This window comes from Triturus cristatus, chromosome 7 (assembly GCF_964204655.1).
Source record: "Triturus cristatus chromosome 7, aTriCri1.1, whole genome shotgun sequence".
In the NCBI taxonomy this organism is placed as follows: Eukaryota; Metazoa; Chordata; class Amphibia; order Caudata; family Salamandridae; genus Triturus; species Triturus cristatus.
In genome coordinates, this window is record NC_140590.1 from 1,625,310,176 (window position 1) to 1,625,332,785 (window position 22,610).

The window sequence follows — 22,610 nt, forward strand, 5'->3', positions numbered from 1 at the left end:
GTTGATAAAAACCGTGCACGGAACGAACTGCGTTAAGTGGGCGCGCACGCCTCGAATGGCGTAAAGTAACTTAGCATTTAAAAAACCGTACAAATTCACTGAAAAAACCATAGGTTTCACACACGTTATAGTTAGGAATTAGCATTTAAAAAACCTTGCAAATTCACTGAAAAAACCATAGGTTTCACACATGTTATAGTTAGCGGAAATTTTACTGATAAAAAACCAGTGAAATTGCCCCGTTATAGTTAGTGCTGGCAACTATAACTCACGCGACCGCAATCTTCTGCTGATGACATATGTGTCTTTATGAAAAAAAAATATTTGTAATATATGTATAGCTAAAAATGTATGGAAGAAGACATGGGCAAATAAGTGTCTAAATACAGTATTAGCATCAGCAGAGGATTGCGGTCGCGTGAGTTATAGTTGCCAGCACTAACTATAACGGGGCAATTTCACTGGTTTTTTATCAGTAAAATTTCCGCTAACTATAACATGTGTGAAACCTATGGTTTTTTCAGTGAATATATATATATATATATATATATATTCATTCATGGTCCAGTAGAAGGCTGGGAGCCGAAACACGTAGACCGTCCTCTACCGTTCATGTTTGCACCTTGGTTTGAATAAAGCACTTTTGGAAAGACTTGCCGGTTGTGGTGCTGTGATCCTTCGCCAAAGCTCTGGAATGTGTGTGTGAATTCGAGACACTTAGATATACGACCTCAATTTGTCTTACTGTTTCTTTGAATTCTGGTAATTGTTGTTTTGCTTTTACCAGCAGAAAAAAAAGACGAGTGGCACCAGAAAGCAAACAAAAAAGTAAGACTAGAGGATTCCTCACATTTAACAGAGGCCCACTCGAGAAGTCTGTCCATCTTGGATTTTGACGCATCAGAGGGTTTGCTTTACGCTGTTACATCGAAAAGTGTGCAGTGCCCGTCCCTGGAAATCTTCAGTTAGAGTGATAAGCCATTTTTGGCTTCAAGAATCAGGAGTCTACTGCCTGAATGAGCTCTATTGTCATGCATGGTCATTGCTGCAAGTGTCACGGATTTGAGGAAGCCCATGAAAGCCAGTGTTTTTCAAGCAGATCAATGGAGATCAATCAACCCCCTGTTTTGAGAATAAGTGAATTCTTTGATATCTTCTGGGCCCTTGAAAAAACCCTGCCCTGCAACAAACTGAGAAGCAAAGGAAAACCAGGCTATGGGTCTCCAAGGCATCCTGCATCCCCTGAACCCAAAGGGGTGAGCCACTGGGATTGCCCTGGTGCTGGCGGCATTTGGCACTTAAATATCTGGTGGATAGAGACTAGACTGGCACAATGCCGCACCAACAATTGCATGGTCCAACTGGCACACAATGGGACTTTTACACTGGTCTTGTCATACAAATGTTTGTTGATGCAAAACAGCACCAACCCCAACTATGTTAAGAGACAAGTAGTGAGACGCCGAAAGAAATTTCATGATGATTTGGAGTTTGCCCACAGCAGGCCTAAAATTCCACTGATTCCCTTGGGGCAATTCAACAATTCCTCTAAGTTGAAGGATGTTTCCCAGTCTTTCCTAAAGGATCACTGGGCTCTGCATTTTCCAAAACAAAATAAGTAACTTCTGTACAAGAGGCAAATCCTGGCAAGTGTTGAGTTGCAGCACAGTACAGAATGAAATCCATTTTTTGGTACTTCATAATTTCCAAGATTTCCTGTCTGTCTTCCTGCGTGGCCTGTGCAGTACAAGTCTTTTAAGTGGAATGCACCCTTCCTATTGCACATTGCTCACAGGCTCTTTAAACCGCTTTAAATTTCGGACTGTTTTGCGCCCGATCACGGCGTGATTTGAAGGTGGGCGCTGTTTCCTGTGAATATCTGTCCGGATATTACATGGAGGGATTTGCGCCAGGGAGCAGGGGCGGTACTTGGAAGTAGAAAAACGTACAGTTTTGTTTCTGCCCGCTAAACTGAAATTGCAAGGGTTATCTCGTGTTAAAGTCTATCGATAAAGGGGGGGGGGGGGGGGTTATTTCCCTTCTTCGCACGGTTTCCGAACACATGGACTTTAAGATTAATATTAAAGACTTTGTTCGTAGGCGCACCAAGAAATGTTCACAGATATTACATTAATGTGTATGTGCACTCCTCGGATACACTGGGGTTCTCGCGCCCTGGCCACGTGAGACTATAAAAAGAGAAGGGAGGAAGAGGAAGATGCGATGAACTAAAGAAAGTGGAAGGAGCCGAGGAGACGGATCCTGCGCCGCCTACTTGGCCAGGTCCCAGCAGGGAGCTCAACAAGTCATCCTCCTGACAGGCCAGTGCACGGTTGCCATGACAAAGATGTGGGCGGCATCGGAGCTGGATCTTCTGCAAACATGCTTCACTTCCCCAATACCTCGTTGTTGAACGAACAGGCATTGGCAAAGCCAACAGGTCTGCTAATTTTAGGTGTCTGTGTCAAAATGGGCATTTATCATTTTGTAGTGAAGGTTTGGCTGCATAAACAGAAAGCACACATATAGGAACCTAAATGCATACAGACATATCCAGACGTGCGCACACGCACCCAGAAACACACCCAATATACACACCGGTACACTTCCAGATGGTTGTAAATGGATGGCTGTCACTGGCAGGACGTTAAGTGCTAGTATTTAAATATAAGCAAAAGACACACAATTGATGGACGGAATGCGGAACAAATCATAACATTCACCCCCAGTCAAGAGATCTGGGTTAAATTCATTGTTCTTTGGCTCACCAGGTCACCTCAGTTTAGACCCAGCCATACGCAAATCAGTCTTAACCCTGTTCCTCCTGGGAGCAGTCTATCCCGAACTGACAAGCCAGGTCCGCCCTGGACCAGAAACAAGCATCCTGGGACCGGTTTCGGAGTTTCACCCCTCATCCATCAGCAAGGCTAGCTTGAATCCAGTGGCACAGTGAGCACAGGACCCACATCTGGGAATATATATTATATGCTTGGTGGTGGGCAGGTGGTCGAATGCTTGGGTGTGGGTGGTTAGATATGTGCTGGTGTAGGTATATAATGGATGCATATGAAGTCCTTAATGTGTTCCGGTGGTTGCAGGGAATGGGCACATTCACCTATTTTTGGGAACAGGGTTTTCCTTTTCATCATGGAAGGCAGAATGAAAAAAACTGCAAGGTTAAGATAAAGAGATAGGAAGTGAAAAGTGGTAGAAACAAGCGACATGAGGTGGAATCAAGAATAGGCAGCCTTAGTACTTGTCAATCCCTTATCCAGCAACTTCGGTGGTTGGCTCACAAGAAAAAAAACGTTGGGACCCGGTGCCTTACTATTACTTTTTTAACTAATTACACAAATCACATGGGATGGGTGGATGGATACACAGGTGTGGTATATAAACGTGTGGCTGGAAGGATAAACATATGAGTGCACAGGCCTATAAGACTGAGTTGAAGGGTGGATGGACAGACCATAGAGGGAGGACAAATTGGTGCATATGGTCTGGTTGAAGGATGCACAGATATAGTAAGTAATTTCCGATTACAGTGATTTTTGCTGGTGAACAGTATGCATTTTATGAGGAAGAATTCCGACTGGCTCAAAGAATCGGTCTGACAAACATAAACGTGCCCTGCATGTGCAGCATGACAATCTTAAATGCCCAAAGACTAGCTTCTCTGACTGCCAGCCATGCCTTATGCACCTGCACCACTGGCATATTTTGCAGACTGTGCTGATATTTAGTAAAGTTCTGGAAATTACATACGGTCTAACAAGACTCTGCCTTGCAAGCTCACAAAGGATGACCGTTGTGCATTTATTTTCTTCAGATATATATACACCTTTTGTAAAATAAAATGCAGCAGCAATGGCCTCTGGGGCATACAGGCCCAACTAAAAATAGGCAGTGATCTATGTTGTCCCTGCCAAGGCCCAAAAACTCTATAAATCTGCCCCAAACTGACAAAAGATGGTGTTATGTTCAACACCGCATCAGCACACATGATACTCATGTATGTGCGCTGGGGTTTTTCCGTGAACTAGAATGAGACCCCGAGTGGTGCTCTGTGGTCAGGAGGGCACACCAAGTGCACATCCCATTCTCAGGAGAGAGACTATTGTCATCTGCGTGGGCTTTAGAGGACTGAGAGTTCTGGCAGTGAATAGATTATATCCTTGTTGCCTCCTTTTGGAGAGCCTTACCTGCATTTGAAATTGCTCTGCCGCTTTCCTCATCACTTCTCCCATCGCAAAGAGGGGTTGGGTGTTGTGCTTGCCCCCGTACCCTACATTTGAAGAATGCATGTGGACAGTGTATGTGGCTACAGGCCCAGTTGATTTCATTTTGTATCTGCCATACTATGTGTGGTATCTAAGATGGAGGCTACGAGGGAGAGCCCAGACTGGAAATGCATACTGAAGGTTACCCCCGGGTATCTTTTTCAGTAGGTCAGATAATGTAGTGATGTTGAAACTAAGAAAAGAGGCGGAGGGTTCTTTTGAAGCTAGGGAGTCTTCCCTGCCTCTTCCTAGTCCATTTTTGCCTATCAACGGCTACCCGCAACAGGTTAACAGATAGTTAAATGGGGCTGCCTTCCTTGCCTTCTTGCTCATGTTCTGTAGCTGCTCCTGAGAAGAGACTCCTAGCTCCCCACTGCATTAATGATCACATTAGTCACAAAGACCATGACTGGACCCGTCTGTATAGAGTTCACAAAAATGCAGAACTGCACAGAATACTACACAGCAGTGAACTGTTCGAGTACACAACGACTCTCTGCAACGTAGGTTTGACGTGGAGGCAGAAACTTTCGCGAATTGTGTCAAGATTTCCTGGCCAGAAGCCTGAGGTCCCACACCATTTGTGACCAGAATATTTATATGCCTTCTAGTGTTGGGTATTAACCCCCAACTCGCTTGGCCAACTTTGGAACCAGTAAGCTGGGGAAGATTTGCTGAACTGGTCAAGAGAGCTACCAAAATTCCACTTCGAGGGAGAGAGCTGCCAGTCTGACTACTAAGGAAAAACATTAGAGGGGTCCTTGCATGAAGAAGATGATGCACAGAAGCAACATAGGCAGTGAAGAACTAAAGCGAGGCAACACGGACACAAGAACATGGGGTGCAACCTGCATCGAGACGATGCGATCGCGGTCCAAACGGGTTTCCCTTATGAAGGTGGCACCAACACATGTGTGTAGCTGTAGGTGTTTTGGAATTTACCCCAAAAAGAATTCAACGAGACTTAGCACTGAGAAGGTCCCCACCGCTGAGACTACTGCAACCTGTTTGATGAGGATATAGTTTAAAGAATCGCTGAGAGAAACTAAACAAAGTCTGGAAGAGTGACACTTCCGCTATCTGAGGTGAGCATCTGCTTGTTTGGGAGGGATGCAAGAGTTTTGAGATGATAACAGTTGCTACCCACGCACCTCCACAGGATTTGTCCTGCACTGCTACAACTTACCTTTGGTTGTGGGCCGGGCATGACATGAAGCGTGAACTCTGCCAGTAGGGCCAATGCCCTGACAGAGGTGTACTCGCTTGATGGGTCATCCCAAGTGCACACCATGAGAGCAGAGGGTCTGTGCTGACAGCGGCACACACAGGTAGAGCCTTTGAAAGGGCTTCATAAACTTTAGCATCAGGACATAAGAAGATACAGTGACATTATTCCCAGAGGAGAGATACAAGTGTAGTTGAGAGGGGACTAACAGAGATTTGACTGTCATTGACAATAACCTCAGCACCAGGCCAACAATCCCTTCCAAGCCCCATAATTCATCCCCTGCCCCTTGGCAAGGGCCATAGTACTGCACCATAAAAGTCTGTCCCATAACCGACCGAAGGTACTGCTACCATTAGTGTCCAATTAACCATCGTCTGCCAAATTGTGTATAGCGATCTTTTTTGTTATGGTGGGTGATAAAATTAAAGTTATTGATTTCCTACAAATGAAACTGCTGGCTGGACAACAATTTATTCGTAACCTAATGAATATGGAGTGCTGAATCTCTAAGCCTACACCACCTCCCTGAGTAAGCCTTGGACTGCTCGTCTTTGCGACCCTTAGAATTAAGTGGTATCGGGGTCTACTTTGTGATTAGTTTTGGATCCAACAGTAAGGTTAAGCTGCTAGACGCCAGTGGTAAACGGCTCCAAGTGATATAATATAGGCTCAGTAACCCCAGACTGGCCAGGGATTCCTGAAACATCGCCCACAAACAAGCACTCAGAATCCAGAAACAACCATTGGTTCAAGACATAGCAAAAGACTGTGCTTTTTTGGAAAGCCTTCAAACATAACTCATGTATCAGCCCAATTCTTCTATATCCACAAACGACCAAGCCTATTGAGCAAGCACAGCACTAACTAACAGGTCTGAAACGTCACGCCCAAGCACTCAAGTACTACACTTCACCTGAAATGATTGCTGTAGGAAATCTACCTTTTCTGCATAGTCATCCAAGACTTTTTTGCTTTTTGCTGGACCCTATATTTTTGCTGGCTTCAGAACTCTGTGGACCTTATCCCTGCTAACCAATAGTAAAGTACATGCACTCCCCCTTTAAACATGGTCTCATTGGCATACTCCAACTTCGTATATTTAACTTAGCTATAAGTCCCTAGTATATGGTACAAAATGTCCCCAAGGGCCTGGAAACTAAATGCCACTAGTGGACTGCAGTACCTATTTTGCCATCCACTAAAGTGGCAGAGCAAACATGGCTTCAGGCCTACTACTGTAGCCTACCTGTAACAGTGCAAACAATGCACCGCAACCCGTCGAAATCAACCCTTTTTGACAGGTAAATAAATCCCTTTTAAATAATCGTAAATCACCCTTATGTAAGCCTCCGTAACCCACAAGGTATGATCCATAGTATTACAAGAGCAGGCAATCGCCATTGTGGTAGCCCTGGGTGTGTTCTGATTGTGGCAATTTTATATACTGATGAAGTGGGTCGAACAAAGTGGTTTACAACAGCATGTGATGCCCACTGTGCCAATGAAAAAATACAAAGAACTACAAAACGTGATGGAGAAAGGTCCACTAAAAGGATTGGTTAAAATGCACTCCTTCCTCGAGTTTACCAAAGCAAGCTGTAGATTAACTGACCCCCCCCTACCTCAACACCCACAACGATCATGTGTCTGAGCTGAGGCATTCGTCACATCGATGGAGACCCAGAGATGTGAGAGATGCTTACCAACCTTTCCCGTATTTTTAAAGAGGTATTACTCCCACATTTTTAAAGTGGTCTTCCAGTCCCCTGCAACTGGATCCTGCACCCATCCATGTGGGACAGGGAAGTCATGTGTATAAACGTATCTGTGTGCGTATAGAATGTACGTTGAGCTTGTGTGACACTAGTGACCCTAGCCACCCTGGAACCCATTTTGGACCTGCAGCATCCAAGAAGTGCACAGGATGGAGGGTTAGAAAGAGCGTACCCAACAGATATGAATTGAAGGCCCCTGCTGGACATTCCAAGCATTCGTTATTGCAGGTCGCGCTTTTGGGTATGGAGGAGAGGAGACAAATGTCCACTTTGAATCTTAGAGAGTTTCCTCTGCACTCCTTAGGGTCAAGTGCTAAAGGGGTGTGCTCAGTTATACGCTCAAAAGTGAGGCTAAACCCCAGGACACAGTTGCTAAAAGGCTCCTATTGAGTGGCTATATTTTGAGCTCTGTAAGCCGATTGACATGGTGTTGGATTTGGGTGTATTATATGGTATGGCTATGCAACCTTACCGTGGAATACACTTCTAAAAACTGTCTTGGGCCCACTCAGGCTCATTTGCACCACCTCAAGCTCAACCCTGTGTAGCTATGGCTTCGAGCAGCAAGGTTTGAATGAAGGAACTATTGTAAAGCATTTAACAGTGCCAAACACTGAAATAAGAAAGCCAGGCACCATGAAAGAAATACAACACCAACTTATTAAAATAGATATTTTAATGAATTTTTAGAGTCTAAGATGAGCAAAGGCCACCGGAGGGTCACAGAGATACAGATTTTTAAAGAAGTCTTATATTTTATCCAAGCACAAACAAGCATTGGTAACTGTAAAGTTTGTAAAAGTTAGTTAGACTACTCCGGCCTGGACTGGGCGAACAGTGACCAAATCAGACAGGGAGAACATCTGGGAGGACAACAAGGTAAATTTAGACAGTTACCTGGCCACCAGGGTGTTTTCTAGTCCAGTTCCACACTTTACAGCACGACTGCCATAGATATCAAATCAATGGCGTGGCCCTGATGCTGAGGCTACAGAAGATAAAGATGCTCACGGATGCTCCGGGTGCTGTGAAGTCACAGGGGTGCCTTTGCGGTAATTGCTCAGTCCATGGGTCAGGTTGGGCAACTTTGGCCACAGAGGTCGGGGTCCCTTGAAGCCCTCTTTGAGGCCCTCTGCCCCTGCCTCCAGTCAGTCTAACTGAATAAAGGACAGCCTCTCAGCAGTGTAAATGCCATGTGCCCACCAAGAAGGCTTCGCCTCTAAAGATTGTCTTTTGGGCTAACACCCTGAGAGAAGTCCTGCGAAGGGGAGGTAATACCTCGCCCTGTAGCAGGCTGCTATTGTTCCTAAGCCTAGGAGTCATTCACACTACTCCCTAGGTGGGCAGAATGCTGTCTGTTGGCCAGTGCCCATGTGAAAGGCTACTGGACAACTGGGTCACAGAGTGGCAACTTTCTAAAAGTTGCATTTCTTTAATAGAGATATTAAATTTGACCTGGGCATCAGGTTGGGTTTAATGCCACGATTAATTTGATACCTTACAGTACCCAGCTAGGTAGCCTCACTCAAATGTAAGCCAGGCCAAGGGGTCAGCCGGTAACCCTGTGTTAGCCAATGGGGCTAATAGCCTTTCCACAGCAAAACAACAATTTAGAAGTGTTGCTGTTAAGACATATATAAAATACATGTCCTACTTAATAATATACATCTCTCTGTCTAAGGCCTTTATAGGCCTTCCTTAGGGGAGACTTACATACATTGTGAAGGGAAATGGGGGCTTTGCCATTCGTTTAATTGGCAAAGTTGAATTAGCAATGTTACCAATGCAGTGGCAGGCTTGAGCCAATGTGTACATTGTCACACACAGAGTGGCACAAGCAGTGCTGTAGCCCCGTGTGGACACTTTGCCTTACATTCCTTGGGTACGCTGGGTACCATATACTCAGGATTTATAAGTAAGTCAGTCTTTGCCAATTGGTGATAGACAATTTGACATATACTTTGTAGTGGGTTAGAACATGGACACTGAGGTCTGATTAGCAGGCCTCAGTGCATTCTCAGAGTCGATAAACCATTAGCATCAGTCCAAATGGGAGCAAAACGTGGGGGGAAACCTGCATAAAGCCTGTTTCCTTACACATGGGATACCAGAAAAAACTTTTACACACAAATGAAATCACGTATAGCCAAATCTGCACTAGCAGACGCCTGGAGTTTGAATGTGGTGCCCTTAATCAGTAACCCATGCAAGAAAAATATCTGCCAAATTTGGAGCCTGTCAACATACAGCACTGCTCTCACAATGGGCAGCAACGTCAATCCTCTAAGGTTGTTCCGCTCTTTGGAAGCGGAGTTCATTGAGGGCTATGAGGCGTAATTCAAACTGGAAACAGTGTTCCTGTCCCAAATGGGAATTAAAATAACTGTGGAGAGCTGCAGTGCTGATATTTCCCCATTCAGGCATTTTCCCAGCTGAGAGCTGGTGGAATGTCCAAGTGGGGTAAGGACCAAAATATAGATTACTGTGGAAATCAACTGCAGTATTCCTGATACCTGCAATAATTCCCCATTTCTCTGGGGTCCATTAGGAGCTGAGTCAGAATACTTCAGTGTTCCGGCTCCCAAAAATATGGACACCCGGGTATCTATAATTTTAGCAAGAAATACCAATGCAGTAGTCCTTACCCCTATGTAATGGGACCCAATGAAGGCTTGTCATTTCTTACCCGGTATTGCAGATCTGGTTAGAAGGATGTTTCCGTTAAAGTCTATGAAACCAAATAATGCTGGCCGAGAAAAGGGGGTTACATAGAAATGAAGATGCTTACCCTCTGAGTGTAGAGCATGAGAGACATAGGGTTTCTACATAGCCTTTGCTATATGTAATTGCACTCCAAGAGCAAAAAGAAAAAAAGTTAAACATGTAAGTAGCTGAAGTATAGACAAAGCCTGAGAGCAACTTTTACTTGGCCCAGTGTGTGCTCACAAGTTAAAGAAAGGTCACTTCCTTCCTGTTAGGATAGAGAAAACCGTCAATTAATCAGTAGAGCGCTATTTGTCACCCGTGAGGGTATCCAGGCGCTGGCAGGGTCCAGTTGATTTGCCAAATAGCCAGGTCTTCAAGGACGTTCGAAACTATGGAAGAGATTGGGGGGGGGCAGAGGGGCATAGATGAAAGGGTAGCTCATTCCATGTCTTCCCTTCTAGGTAGTTAGCACAGAAGGGAAGGGTGTGGTATAGCAACCTAGGAGACCCGCATACACTGCCTCAGACAACCTGCAGCACCCAGGAGGTGCTAGTCGCCGGAAGAGGACTAGGAAAGACTCCTGGGGAAACACAAGCAGGACACAAGTGATATCATTCTGACAATTGTTGTTTAGCCACTCAATCCATTCGGCATTGGTCAGGCTAGTCCGACAGGCAGAGAGTAGACCATGGTGAGCTACACACCACTGACCCCTGAATATCAAAACTGCTAAAGGACAGGAGTCAGGGCTGTACAAACAGCATGTTCTGTCATCCACCAGCTGTCCACTCCACACCATTTCTCTGACTCCATGGCAGCCACCCCCGATTTAAACTTTAATTTTGGTGGCTTCACAGCCTTCTTCTCACTCTCCTTCTCCAGAAGAGTCCTCGTGCCCTGTCTTATGATAGCGAGTGGTATTAAAGTTACCTTTTAGCTTCCCCTCACAGGTGCTGGTCAGACAGGGCAGTGTAGTTATTACGTCCCATCAAAACCATGGGGTGCATGGTTAACAATTTCATCTATAGCTGTGTTAAGTGATGGTGCACATTCTTGTTTGTAGAAAGTAGGAAAAAGTTGAAAAAGTCCCCTCTCATAGTTTTCCAGCCAAACTTAAGTATTTATCCAGAACAGTGGCAAAATCATCTTAAAAGCTTCAACATCTAAATATGTTACTACATGAGTAAGAACTAGCTATGCTTTCTTAACTGCCATCAGAAAATTGTCTATCTCAAGGTGGCTCCCACATTTACTTCGCCTTTGTTTTATAGGTGTGGATGGTTTTGTATTTAGGGTAACTGTAGATGGAGGCAAGCGCACATTCAGGCAGTAGCTGCTGTTACTTTGCAGCATGCCCCTCAAAAACAAGCCTGCCAGGCAGAGATACAATCAAACTGAGGGAATTGGTGCTCAGAAGTAAGTGTGGGCCAATGCAAGTGTGCAGCGAGCAGCCTTCGAACAACACTCGCTTACACAACAAATGCCTCCGCAATCAAAAATTAAGAACATTTTATTTACTTAGCAGTTTTCCATATCACTACAGTGCTTTCAGGATACCTCAATTGCTCACTCTGCATATAACTGAAGAACAACATTATGAACAATAGGATGTATACTAAAATATGTATGGGTTTTACACAGGAGTTCTAAATAACACATTATTAGAATTACATTTTAGTAGATAATGGTACGTTTTAAGGAGGGGAGGTAGAATTAACAAAAGAATAAATGGCAAAGTGTATTTAAAGGGCAGTCTGAATGTGAGAAGGGTTGGTTTTGTTCGAATAGCCAGAAGCAATGAGTTCCTGGTGGTAGGAGTTCTGAATCTTGCTCCTTGTAGGTTGCAGGTACTTTCATCTACTGAAGTCCCTTTTGGGCACCTGATATCGAGAGCAGACCAGATAATTGTGGAGAAAGTTTCAGTTGAATGGCACTGTGGGCGTGACAACATAATTTGAAATCGATTCTGGCTTTTATTCAAATCAAATGGGTAGTTTAGTGAGTATGGAGGTGATGGGGCCAAATTATTAGAGGACTGGGATCAGTCTGGCACCCAAATGGAGTTCTGCAGTGAGTGACAAGTAATGACTGTGGAGCACCTTATAGCATTTCAGAAATCAAATCTGGACACAATAAGACCTTAAACTATTGTTTTTAACTGGACAAAGAAGATTATGTAAGTGAGTAAAGATATTCTCACTTGTCTATATTTTTAGGTAGGTAAGGTTTGTGTGTTGTGCGCAAATTGGTCTATGGAAACAGCCATGGCCTCCAACGTCTGAGTCAAACGTCAGACTCAGTGGCAGTATGTCTATGAAGAAGGTGGCAGAGAGAATCCTTGAGTCCTAGAGCTTTGACAAGCCTTTTCTAAGCTTCCTAAAATACATTTCTCAAACCTTCCCAGCTTCATCTCTGTGGGTGAGAATGAAGGAAAACCAATTCAAAACCTGATCACAAAACTAGAGAAAGCATAGGTGGTGTTCTAGAGAAAGCATAGGTGGTGTTCTAGAGGAAGCATAGGTGGTGTTCTAGAGGTCGATCAACCTGTTGTCATCAATTGTTTTGAAAGCTGACAATACGTTTAGATGCATGGGTAAACAAGAGCCCCCTTTGTAAAGTTTGTGGAGCATGGTATCCAGGATGCTCAATATGGCTGTTTCAATGCTGAAGGTGCATCATCATTCCCAAGTAGATGCTCCTTAGTTATGATGCTATTTAACATCTCCCTCCATGGCTTTCCCTAGTAATGGAAGGTTAGATGCGGGTAGAAGGTAGGACAACAGGACTACATCCGGAATAGATTTTATTTTTAACTTTATTTAGTTGGAGAGGGGTGACTGAACTGAGCACTATACGGATCAGGTTATAATTTCTCTAGGGTTTTGGAGGTTACATTAAATAAAAACTGAGTCATAACTGGCTTCATAAACCAATTTCAGAATTATGTTTTTAATCAGAGAACGGGCCAAATCAGTTTTCAAGCAGTTCTGGACTGCCTCTGATGATAACAAAGAATTGGTCACCTCCTCCAACAGTGGAAGGGGCTAAGTTTTAAAACAAAAAAGAGGCAAGACATATCAGACAGGGATCTAATGGTGAGTGTGATCCAAATATTGCCTTATGTGCTTCTCAGGCTGTTGCAGAGAGATGTTAAACAAGCATTTGCAATACAATAGGTCTCGCATTATAAAAGTGTGAGCAGTTGGCATTGCTAATAATAATGCAACACTAGCTATTGGATTTGTAAATGATAATGGCATTTATTTATGTGTTTGTTTTATAAAATAGATTAAAAAAAGGCATTGTCATGAACAATGCCAATAGCTTAAACTTTTGCAAATGCGAGACCTATTGCATTGCAAATGCTTGTTTCAGTACTGCAGGCTTTTTTAAAGTTTTAGTCACTACTCAAAATTACATCCATTTTATCAGCGTTGCCAGTGCTCCTTTATGTTTAATGCCATAAATGAAACACAATGTTCTAAGCAGATTGCTAAATAGCATCTCCAGCCCCGATCACAATGTCTCACTTCATGCTGGACAGTGGGCACCCTGTTTTCATGCAGCACCAAGACGGGGTGAACTAATGCACAGACTGAGGTCTGTCAGCCTCCGAGGCTCAAAGCATCCCTTGCAACAGTCCGCTGTGTCAAGGTATTGCCATGTGTACAGCACACACTCTGCAACAGCAAGTGGTTTCAAAGTTCGGGGTGACTTCCCAAAATTTCCCGAGGTGTTCATAGTGTTTGGTGACAGCGTATTTATGCTGTCAGCCCAAAAAACAGTTTGTGGTTGTGTGTGGGTGTTGTGTGTGTGTGTGGTTGTGCGTGTGTGTGGTTGTGCGTGTGTGTGGTTGTGCGTGTGTGTGGTTGTGCGTGTGTGTGGTTGTGCGTGTGTGTGGCTGTGCGTGTGTGTGGTTGTGCGTGTGTGTGGTTGTGCGCATGTGGTTGTGTGCATGTGTGGTTGTGTGTATGTGGTTGTGTGTATGTGTGTGTGGTTGTGTGCGTGTGTGTGTGGTTGTGTGTGTGTGTGTGGTTGTGTGTGTGTGTGTGGTTGTGTGTGTGTGTTTGTGTGTATATGTGTGGTTGTGAGTGTGTTTGTGGTTGCTTGTGTGGTTGTTGTTGTGTGTGTGGTTGTGTGTGTGGTTATGTGTGTGGTTGTGTGTGGTTGTGTGTGTGTGTGGTTGTGTTTATGTGTGTGTGTGGTTGTGTGTGTGTGGTTGTGTGTGTGGTTGTGTGTATGGTTGTGTGATTGTGTGATTGTGTGTGTGTGTGTGGTTGTGTGTGGTTGTGGGTGTGTGTGTGGTTGTGTGTGTGGTTGTGTGGGTGTGGTTGTGTGTTTGTGTGTGTGGTTGTGGTTGTGGGGTGTGTGTGGGGGTGGGTGTGGGTGTTCTTGTGGCCGTGTATGGTTGTGGGTGTGTGTGTGGTTGTGTGTGGTTGTGTGTGTGTGGTTGTGTTTGTGTGGTTGTGTGTGTGTGGTTGTGTTTGTGTGGTTGTGTGTGTGTGGTTGTGTTTGTGTGGTTGTGTGTGTGTGGTTGTGTGTGTGTGGTTGTGTGTGTGTGTGGTTGTGTTTATGTGTGTGTGTGGTTGTGTGTGTGTGTGGTTGTGTGTATGGTTGTGTGATTGTGTGTGTGTGAGTGGTTGTGGTTGTGTGTGTGTGTGTGGTTGTGTGTGTGGTTGTGTATGTGGTTGTGTGGGTGTGGTTGTGTGATTGTGTGTGTGGTTGTGGTTGGTGTGTGGGGGTGGGGGTGCTTGTGGCTGTGTGTGGTTGTGGGTGTGGTTGTGTGTGTGGTTGTGTGTGTGTGTGGTTGTGTGTGGTTGTGTCTGTGTGGTTGTGTGTGCTTGTGGTTGTGTGTGCTTGTGGTTGTGTGTGTGTTGTTGTGTATGCTTGTGGTTGTGTGTGTGGTTGTGTGTGTGTGGTTGTGTGTGTGCTGTGTGTGTGTGGGAGTGTGTGGGAGTGTGTGTGTGTATGTTGGGGTGTGTGTGTGGTTGTGTGTGTATGTTGGGGTGTGTGTGTGTGGTTGTGTGTGGCATGTGGCTTCTGTGGCACAGTAGCATGTGGCTACCATGGCACAATAGCATGTCGCTACTGTGGCAAGTGGCTTCTGTGGCACAATAGCATGTGGCTTCCGTGGCACAATAGCATGTGGCTACTGTGGCATGTGGCTTCTGTGGCACAATGGCATGCTGCTACTGTGGCTGGTAGCTTCTGTGGCACAATAATATGTATCTACCATGGCACAAGCCCTACGCGTGTTATGTATTCAAACGTATTATCATAATATGTGTGAATACATAAAATACTATGGGCTTGTGCCATGGTAGCCACGTGCTATTGTGCCACGGTAGACGCATGCTATTGTGCCACAGTAGCCACGTGCTATTGTGCCACAGTAGACACGTGCTATTGTGCCACGGTAGCCATGTGCTATTGTGCCACTGTAGCCAAGTGCTATTGTGCCACTGTAGACACATGCTATTGTGACACGGTAGACACATGCCATTGTGCCGATGCACAGTTTTACTGGTTAGATAGAACATGTTGTACAGTAATGCATAATACTATTGTGCATTATTGTACAGTATTTTCAATCTAACCAGTAAAACTGTGCTGCGTCCGTCCCCTTGCAAGTTATTACATGACCACACAGGGTTCTCATAACTCGCAAGTATGTAGTATACACGCACAACAAAACGTATAAGTAAAAGATAAATTTCCCGCTTTTATTCCACAGTTTGTTTGCTTCATTTTGCCTCTGCCACCTAAACCTGTGAAGCCCACGTTTGTTCCACTCCCTTTCACAGCAGCAGCGCGGCTGTGAAGAGCGTGAGCCGCCCACTGCTTGCACCAGTGCACAATGCGTGTGCAAACACGACACTTGTACACACGGATCTCTGCTTCCTGCAGAGTGGTGGGTGTGCTAGAAAGGGGGGGGGGGGAGTATCACATGGTTAGAACGAGGGGGGGCAGGGGCCGCCTGCATCCCTAGACAAGAGATACAAGTATCTGACTCGGAAGCACCTCCCAAGCGCCTGGTGAAAGTCAGATCCAGCCGAGCCGCTGTCTAAAGTCAAGGGGGGAGAAAGAGATCCGGAGTGGTCGGACGAGGTTATGGATGCTAGAAGTGTACGGCACCTTCATGTCCCTGGCAAGGTTCATGTTATATAAATATCCACCTATATACATATGTACATACATATATACATACATACATGCAAACATACATACATATATACATATATACACACCGACATACATAGACACACACATACGTTCATACCTATGTACTTACATACGTACATATTTACTTACACACATGTTCATACATACAAACGTATATTGATACGTACATACATACATTCACACATACGTATATAGATACATACGTAGATGCATGCAGCTGTACATTGTACATACATACGTGCATACAAGCGTAGACTGCTGCTAACCTCGCATTTTCACCTCTGGCTCAGACCTCACGTGCACCCATACCATGCCTGGCCAAGCCAGGTCTAAAGCTGCGCAAACACCCAACAATTCATGGCGCTGTGGCATTACCCATGCTCTGACCCTCGCCCTCAGGCCCGTGATGAGTTTATACATCACAGGAGCGGCACGTGCGATGTTCCTGCCCATGGGTTCAGGCGTCCAAAGGCTGTGGTAACACCCGGTGCATTGATTCTATGCCACCGCTAGCCGGAGCTGTGCTGTGAGTTATGTAGAGCACTCCTGCTTGTGGAATGACGGGGACTGATAATGTTTACAGAGAGAGCTCTAATTTATAGGCAGACTAGTTTTATTACCATCCTTTTGTTGTTGATAATAGCAATACATTTTAAACAAGGAAGACAAAGCTGTACGTCAGTCTCGTGCCCAGATTGAAGTGTCACTTTAATCTCGCTAAACGCGGGCTTTGAAGCGGTAAGGGGCGGGGGAGCGCATTCCAGGCGGGGGAGCGGACCCTTTGAAGTAGGTGCACGCGCCAGTGGGCTGAAGCGCTTCCCAAAAGTTTATTGCATGGCGGCACGATGCACGTGATTGTGCGCGTGCTCGCCATGCAATCCACTTTTGGGAGCACTTTGAAATGCCCCTCTTACTAGAGTCTCGCATAGCAATTGCGTAAACGCAATAGCTAGCCGAAACCTAAAAAAGGAATGGAAACAGTGGGCCAAGTACGGATGCTGGAAATGTGGTTGCTCAAACAGCAGTCTTATAAAAAGTCGCTTTTTGAATTTTAAAAAGCGCACCTATTCAACTGGTTATTGTGATGGGGCAGATTTAGTGGACACAGAATATGGGGGCATGATCTCTTGAACAAAAAAGAAAATGTCTTTCTGGTTGTTCCAGGTCTCTAATATTCTGTTAGGTAAGTAGCTATTTTTACATCGAGCCTACCAGACAGCACAGTTGTCTGACTGCAAAAGACATATTGTGGGCTTATCAAGAACACAGAGAGGCTTGCAGCCTGCTTACCACTGGTTTGCTTCACCGTCCCTCTCATTTACCTACTTCTTTTTCTCTAGTTTGCCTTTTCCATCTTGTGTTTGTCCTTCCTTGGAGCATTGTCAATTTGTTTGTGTCCTTCCATTGCTCCCATTTAGGGAACTACTGTTCTGTTTTCTTTTGTCTTAAGCACTCCAGGAGAGTGCATGGGTTTTTCAGATGTCTCCCTAGTGTGATTCTATTCCCCCCTCCGTGGTCTGTGTTGCTCTTTTTCACCAAAGTGATTCTCCCCTGCCCGCGTCCGTGAGACACTCACCCATGTGTGCTTCTCTTATCGCATTGTTTTCTCACTAGTGTCACCCCCCCAGCTCCACATTGCTCTTTCTCGCACATCTGCTTTTCTCCATCTGCGCGCCATGTTGTTCTTTCTCTAACTAGTTTGCTTTTCTCTACCCCTTGCTCTTCATATTTCGTCCCTTTCAAGGTACTTGTGGTGTTGGCCCCACCCGCACCCCTTTGTTGCTTCCCCCCGCAGCCCCCTGTAGTCTATCCGCATCCCCGTCTTGCTTCCGCCCACTGCACTTAAACTAAAGAAACACTTTTGCATGTTTTCCTTATTTACTAATTTATCTTGGATCAGTAAACCAAAAGAAAAAAAAAGGCTTCTACATCATTTGGTAGGGATGCGTATAAATGGGTGGCGTGCCTACAAAATTATGCAAGCAGTTGTGCCATAGGCTTCTTTTCATTTTTCTTGAGCTATGCCGCACAGCATTCGGGATGCTGTACAGCTTCACTAATAAACAATTGCAAAGGACAATACGTCCCGAAGTCTGGACCAATTGGCTGTGCCAATGCTTGTTTGTGTAGTGGTCTTTTTCATACAAACTATGAACTTTGTTATACAACATTTTCAGAGACTGATCACACGGACTCTGACAAGTTCTTTCAGCTAGCGTAGTTATTAGTGCACTGTAAATGAGCTTAATGAACCAAGATCGGTTGGTTTTGTTTGAACACTTGCTTCAAAGAAAATTACATGTCTAGGTTTTTGGGAACCCAAGAAGCAAGTTGTATGTAGGCCTTATCGGGGTCCTCACAGGTGAACAGGTATACATGCTTTAATGGCTGAAAGCGAGTTTTAGATATGTATTTTTCCAGGTCTCCTTTCAAAATGTGTTGGCGAAATGATAATCGTAGGACAACCTTTGGACAACAGACAAAAGTATTGATTACTGCTACTCTAAATCAGATGAGTGGGAGGACACAAGGTGTTGAAATTAGCTACAGAGATAAAACTAGTTCAAGTCATACAGTGGACAGGGCCTGCAATCATTTGTTGAAGTTTCAGAATTTCCAAATTTGGTTAAATTTATAGTGCTACTACTGGCCAAACAGAATATAATTAGACCCAAATTCTAAAGACGCCCGCTAAAACTATTTCAACGCATCCAAGACCAACCTGAGGTGTAAGGCCTGCTACCTCAGAGGGACGGTGGGGGTTATTCCCCTGGGGATGTTGGGATCAGGACAATATCTAGAGCATTTACAGTGAGTGTATGCATCGCCACTGATAAAGCATGAGAGATACGGTTGGTTTACAGAAGGACCACCCACAACATAATGACACCATACCTCTATACAAAGTAAAGCAATGTAATTAGCATGATCTGTGATCTCTAAAGGTATTACCCAGTGAAGCCACCTTAACGCTCAGAACAACATATAAATGGAAGGCCTAACCAGCTTTCTCAGTCTGTATGAACAACAATACCTCTAGGCATAGCAGTTTCGTTCTCGGATCCCTCCCCATATGTTATTGGCATTAGCACTTTAATTATAACAGAAAGCATGGATATGTTTACATTGCTGTTATAATAATCGTCTGTTCTTTGTTAGCACATCACATGAGTGTTACGACAACTAAAAAAAAAGTTATAATGCAATTTTTATCCTGTATCTGAATTATGCCGTTTTCATCATGGTGGTATGTTCCACTCTTTTTATGATTTTAACAGATCAAAATAAAAGTTTTTTTGTTTTTTTTTATAATATGTCTAGGCAAGAATCTCCTTCTCTTGTTTTCCAACCACAGAAATACAACAATGCATCCGTGCACACCGACTACTCCCTAAATACCAGTTATTCCTCATGAAAACCATAAATATGAAACAGAAGCAAGTGTACAGATTGTGTACAGAGTCCTTGTGGACAAGAAACCCTACATGTTAAAGTCATTCAGTCTTGTATCACAGAATCACAGCTCTTCGCCTCGATATGTGCAGAGCACGCCCAATGTGCTTGCAAAGCTTTTCCAAAGACATACACAATTCACAAGTGAACCTCCGCCCAAAGCCTCTTTCACTCCGCCTCTAACAAATAAAATATGGAGAGAGAAAAAAGAGAAGCTAATCAGCCTGACTCATATTATATCCAGACAGGCTCGATTTTCAGCATATGTTGTTGCAGAACTGCAATTAGAAATAGGCACAGGAACAAAACGTCAAAGTAGCCACTCCTAGCACGCAGTCAGACACATATGATTCAGCAAATTTAGTTTCAAAAATCGTTTTTGTTTTTTACCAAGAGTATTTCAGCTTTCCTCTGTTTCCTGGTACCAGACCAACACACACGACAAATGAAACTCAGCCGAGAATGGCAGCATTTGCGATTCCATGATGTACACTTTCACATATACTAATATGTTTGCATGTTCTTTGTGAGATTTAGTCAAAGTTGGTCACTCTTTGCCCATGGTTGTAGGTAAAATCTACACGTTTAAAGGTTTGATATTGGTCCTGCTCACGTGACTTACTGCGATTACCAATCTGGTGCAAGCGTAGGGCAGAAGCTCTAGCCTAGCCTTTAAAGGTTGCATAGCCTTAAGATGATGTCACTATAGACATTATTGGGGTGATTACAAGCTTTTAGTGCAAACATCATCAATGCTTTGTTGCCCTTATGGTTTGGGTTGCACTCGGTTGATACATCCTATACAAAACATTAAAACAATTCCACTATACAAAAACACCTGCAAACGTTCAATAGTATACACTAGTCACGACACCACACATGCATCCAACACACAGAAAGGTAGGTTGCCAGATAGGGTTAGAACATGTTGCACACAACACCACAAAAACACACCAAACACAAACATCCAGACAGCCAGCAGCACCATACCTAAACTATCTCTAGACACTGGACAAATATGTTACCTGCCTAAGACATGTGTAGGCAACCAGTTAACACCCTTGGGAGACCTCTCTGACACCAAAAAGGGCATGCACAGAGTTCACTGAACTTGAAACCGCCCCTCAACCTGAGACAGACCAGAACAAAATGCCCTCCATATATTATCCCAAGAGAGTGCAGTCTGTGGTCTGTGACGGAAATCCACAAATCGCATGTAGTGGCGCTCTAAGTCTGCGATAAAAAAAAGCTGATCCCCTGTCATTGAAGGTATTTATTTGCAAGGATCTCTAACCAGAGTGTTACCTCCCGGTCTTGATAGGGGGCATCAACACGTGCATGGATGGATTGTGTTGACTCAGTGAGCGTTACCGCAAGTGGCGGGTGGGAAAAAAACAGGACCTGCTTAGATGCAGCCATACTAGATACTAGTTAGAAACACTAAGAGCCAGGCATACCTACATTTATACTCTGTGTGTACAAAGCAGTCCTGTTGCTTAGCTGTCACTGATCCCTTAAGAGAGGTTTGCTTCCTTCTATACATGTGGAAGGTGTATTTCTCCAATCGCCATCTGTGTTAAGCCATTCAATGTGTTCAACTTAGCTCTTTAAACCTCCCGCCCTTTTGCAAAAACACAAATTGCGTGTCATTTTCCAAGTGTCAAATGCCAATATATATTAAAATTAGCTGGGATGGATTGTTGGAAATTTGTCAGTGCATTCTTGCACAGTAGGGCTCTGTAAAGTGCAAGCAATTTTTTCTCTTTCTGTGCGATTTGCTGTCCTAAAGAAGTGCATTTTCGTTCCACCCCGGTGGCGGCACGCTCACAATCACTCACAGCATTGGTTGGAAATGCTCTTCCAATGATAACATTGTCACTTATTCTGTGCATTTAATTAATGTGATACATACTGCACGTAACACACTCACTTGTCAAGAGCATTTGATTAATCTGATATGAATCTGCTCAGTTGTACAGCATATTTTATTATTCTAAAACAGTGGTTCACAAAAGACAAAATTCTTATCAAATACAGCGACCCACAAGATACACTGCCAAATTATGCAGTGCATTTTATTATCCTCAAAGTGGCCAATAATGCACAGTGTTGTTGCTTACAAACAGTTCTTTTTTGGATACAGAACCTAGAGCATTTAATGTTATCTGATAAATTGCACCATAATAAGGCATATTCTTATTTATCCAGGGAATTTAATAATTCTGAACACGTAGCCCAAAGAATTTATAATTCACACTTATTATGCACATTTAATTATTCCTTCATAACAACCATAGTAGCTCTTATTCACATGAATCCAGGATGCATTATTATTTTGACAGAGTGGGTCATGGTGTGAGGTGCATGCTCATTTAGCAAAGGCTATTCTGATTAAGTTCCTCAAACCAAGCTATGCAGGAAACAAAGACTGTGTCTCACCGGTGCTGCGTCAAATTCGTAGCTACCAATACAGTTTTCACATCTTCCATCCCTGAGCCATCGACCATATTGTCGGGTGTGGTCACCACCACCACCTCTTCCACATGCATGCTGACGTCGGGGGTCGCCATGGTTAGTCAGCGCTGTGACAGCGCTGACCAGGTGCGTCACCCAGCTGGATTTCTGTACAAAGTGAAGAAAAGACGTTAGTGAAGCATGGACGGCTACTCTAACAGCAGTAAAATAGATTTCAACCGCATACAAAGTTTGTAACCCCACTTTCACAGCTGTAGCCAATCACACAATAAGATACTCAAAACATGTAGACAAAATCACACATACCAACACTACCCATCCTAAGAGAATTGAAGATGTTACAGAATCTTCAGCAATGTTTGTTTATTACTAGCAATGAGTCGGTGGCATTATCTCATGTACAGTCACTTCATGGGTGAAAGTGAAGTGACAATTCTTTAGGGGGGTTTTAGCCCTGTTCGTTAGTGGGAAACGGGGTGCAAATCCAATATGCAATTAGGTTTATATTGG

The 22,610-nt window shown here is 44.1% G+C and overlaps 1 protein-coding gene across 4 annotated transcripts in view; it reads right to left on the reverse strand.

The window, feature by feature from the left end:
- GMEB2 (glucocorticoid modulatory element binding protein 2) overlaps positions 1–22,610 on the reverse strand; it is a 156,062-nt gene that overhangs the window by 108,149 nt on the left and 25,303 nt on the right. For all 4 annotated transcript variants that reach the window (XM_085619598.1, XM_085619596.1, XM_085619597.1 and 1 more), the window contains exon 2: positions 22,065–22,247. In XM_085619598.1, coding sequence (XP_085475724.1) covers positions 22,065–22,195 — 131 coding nt within the window. In that variant the 5' untranslated portion in view covers positions 22,196–22,247. The remainder of the gene's footprint in view (positions 1–22,064; positions 22,248–22,610) is intronic.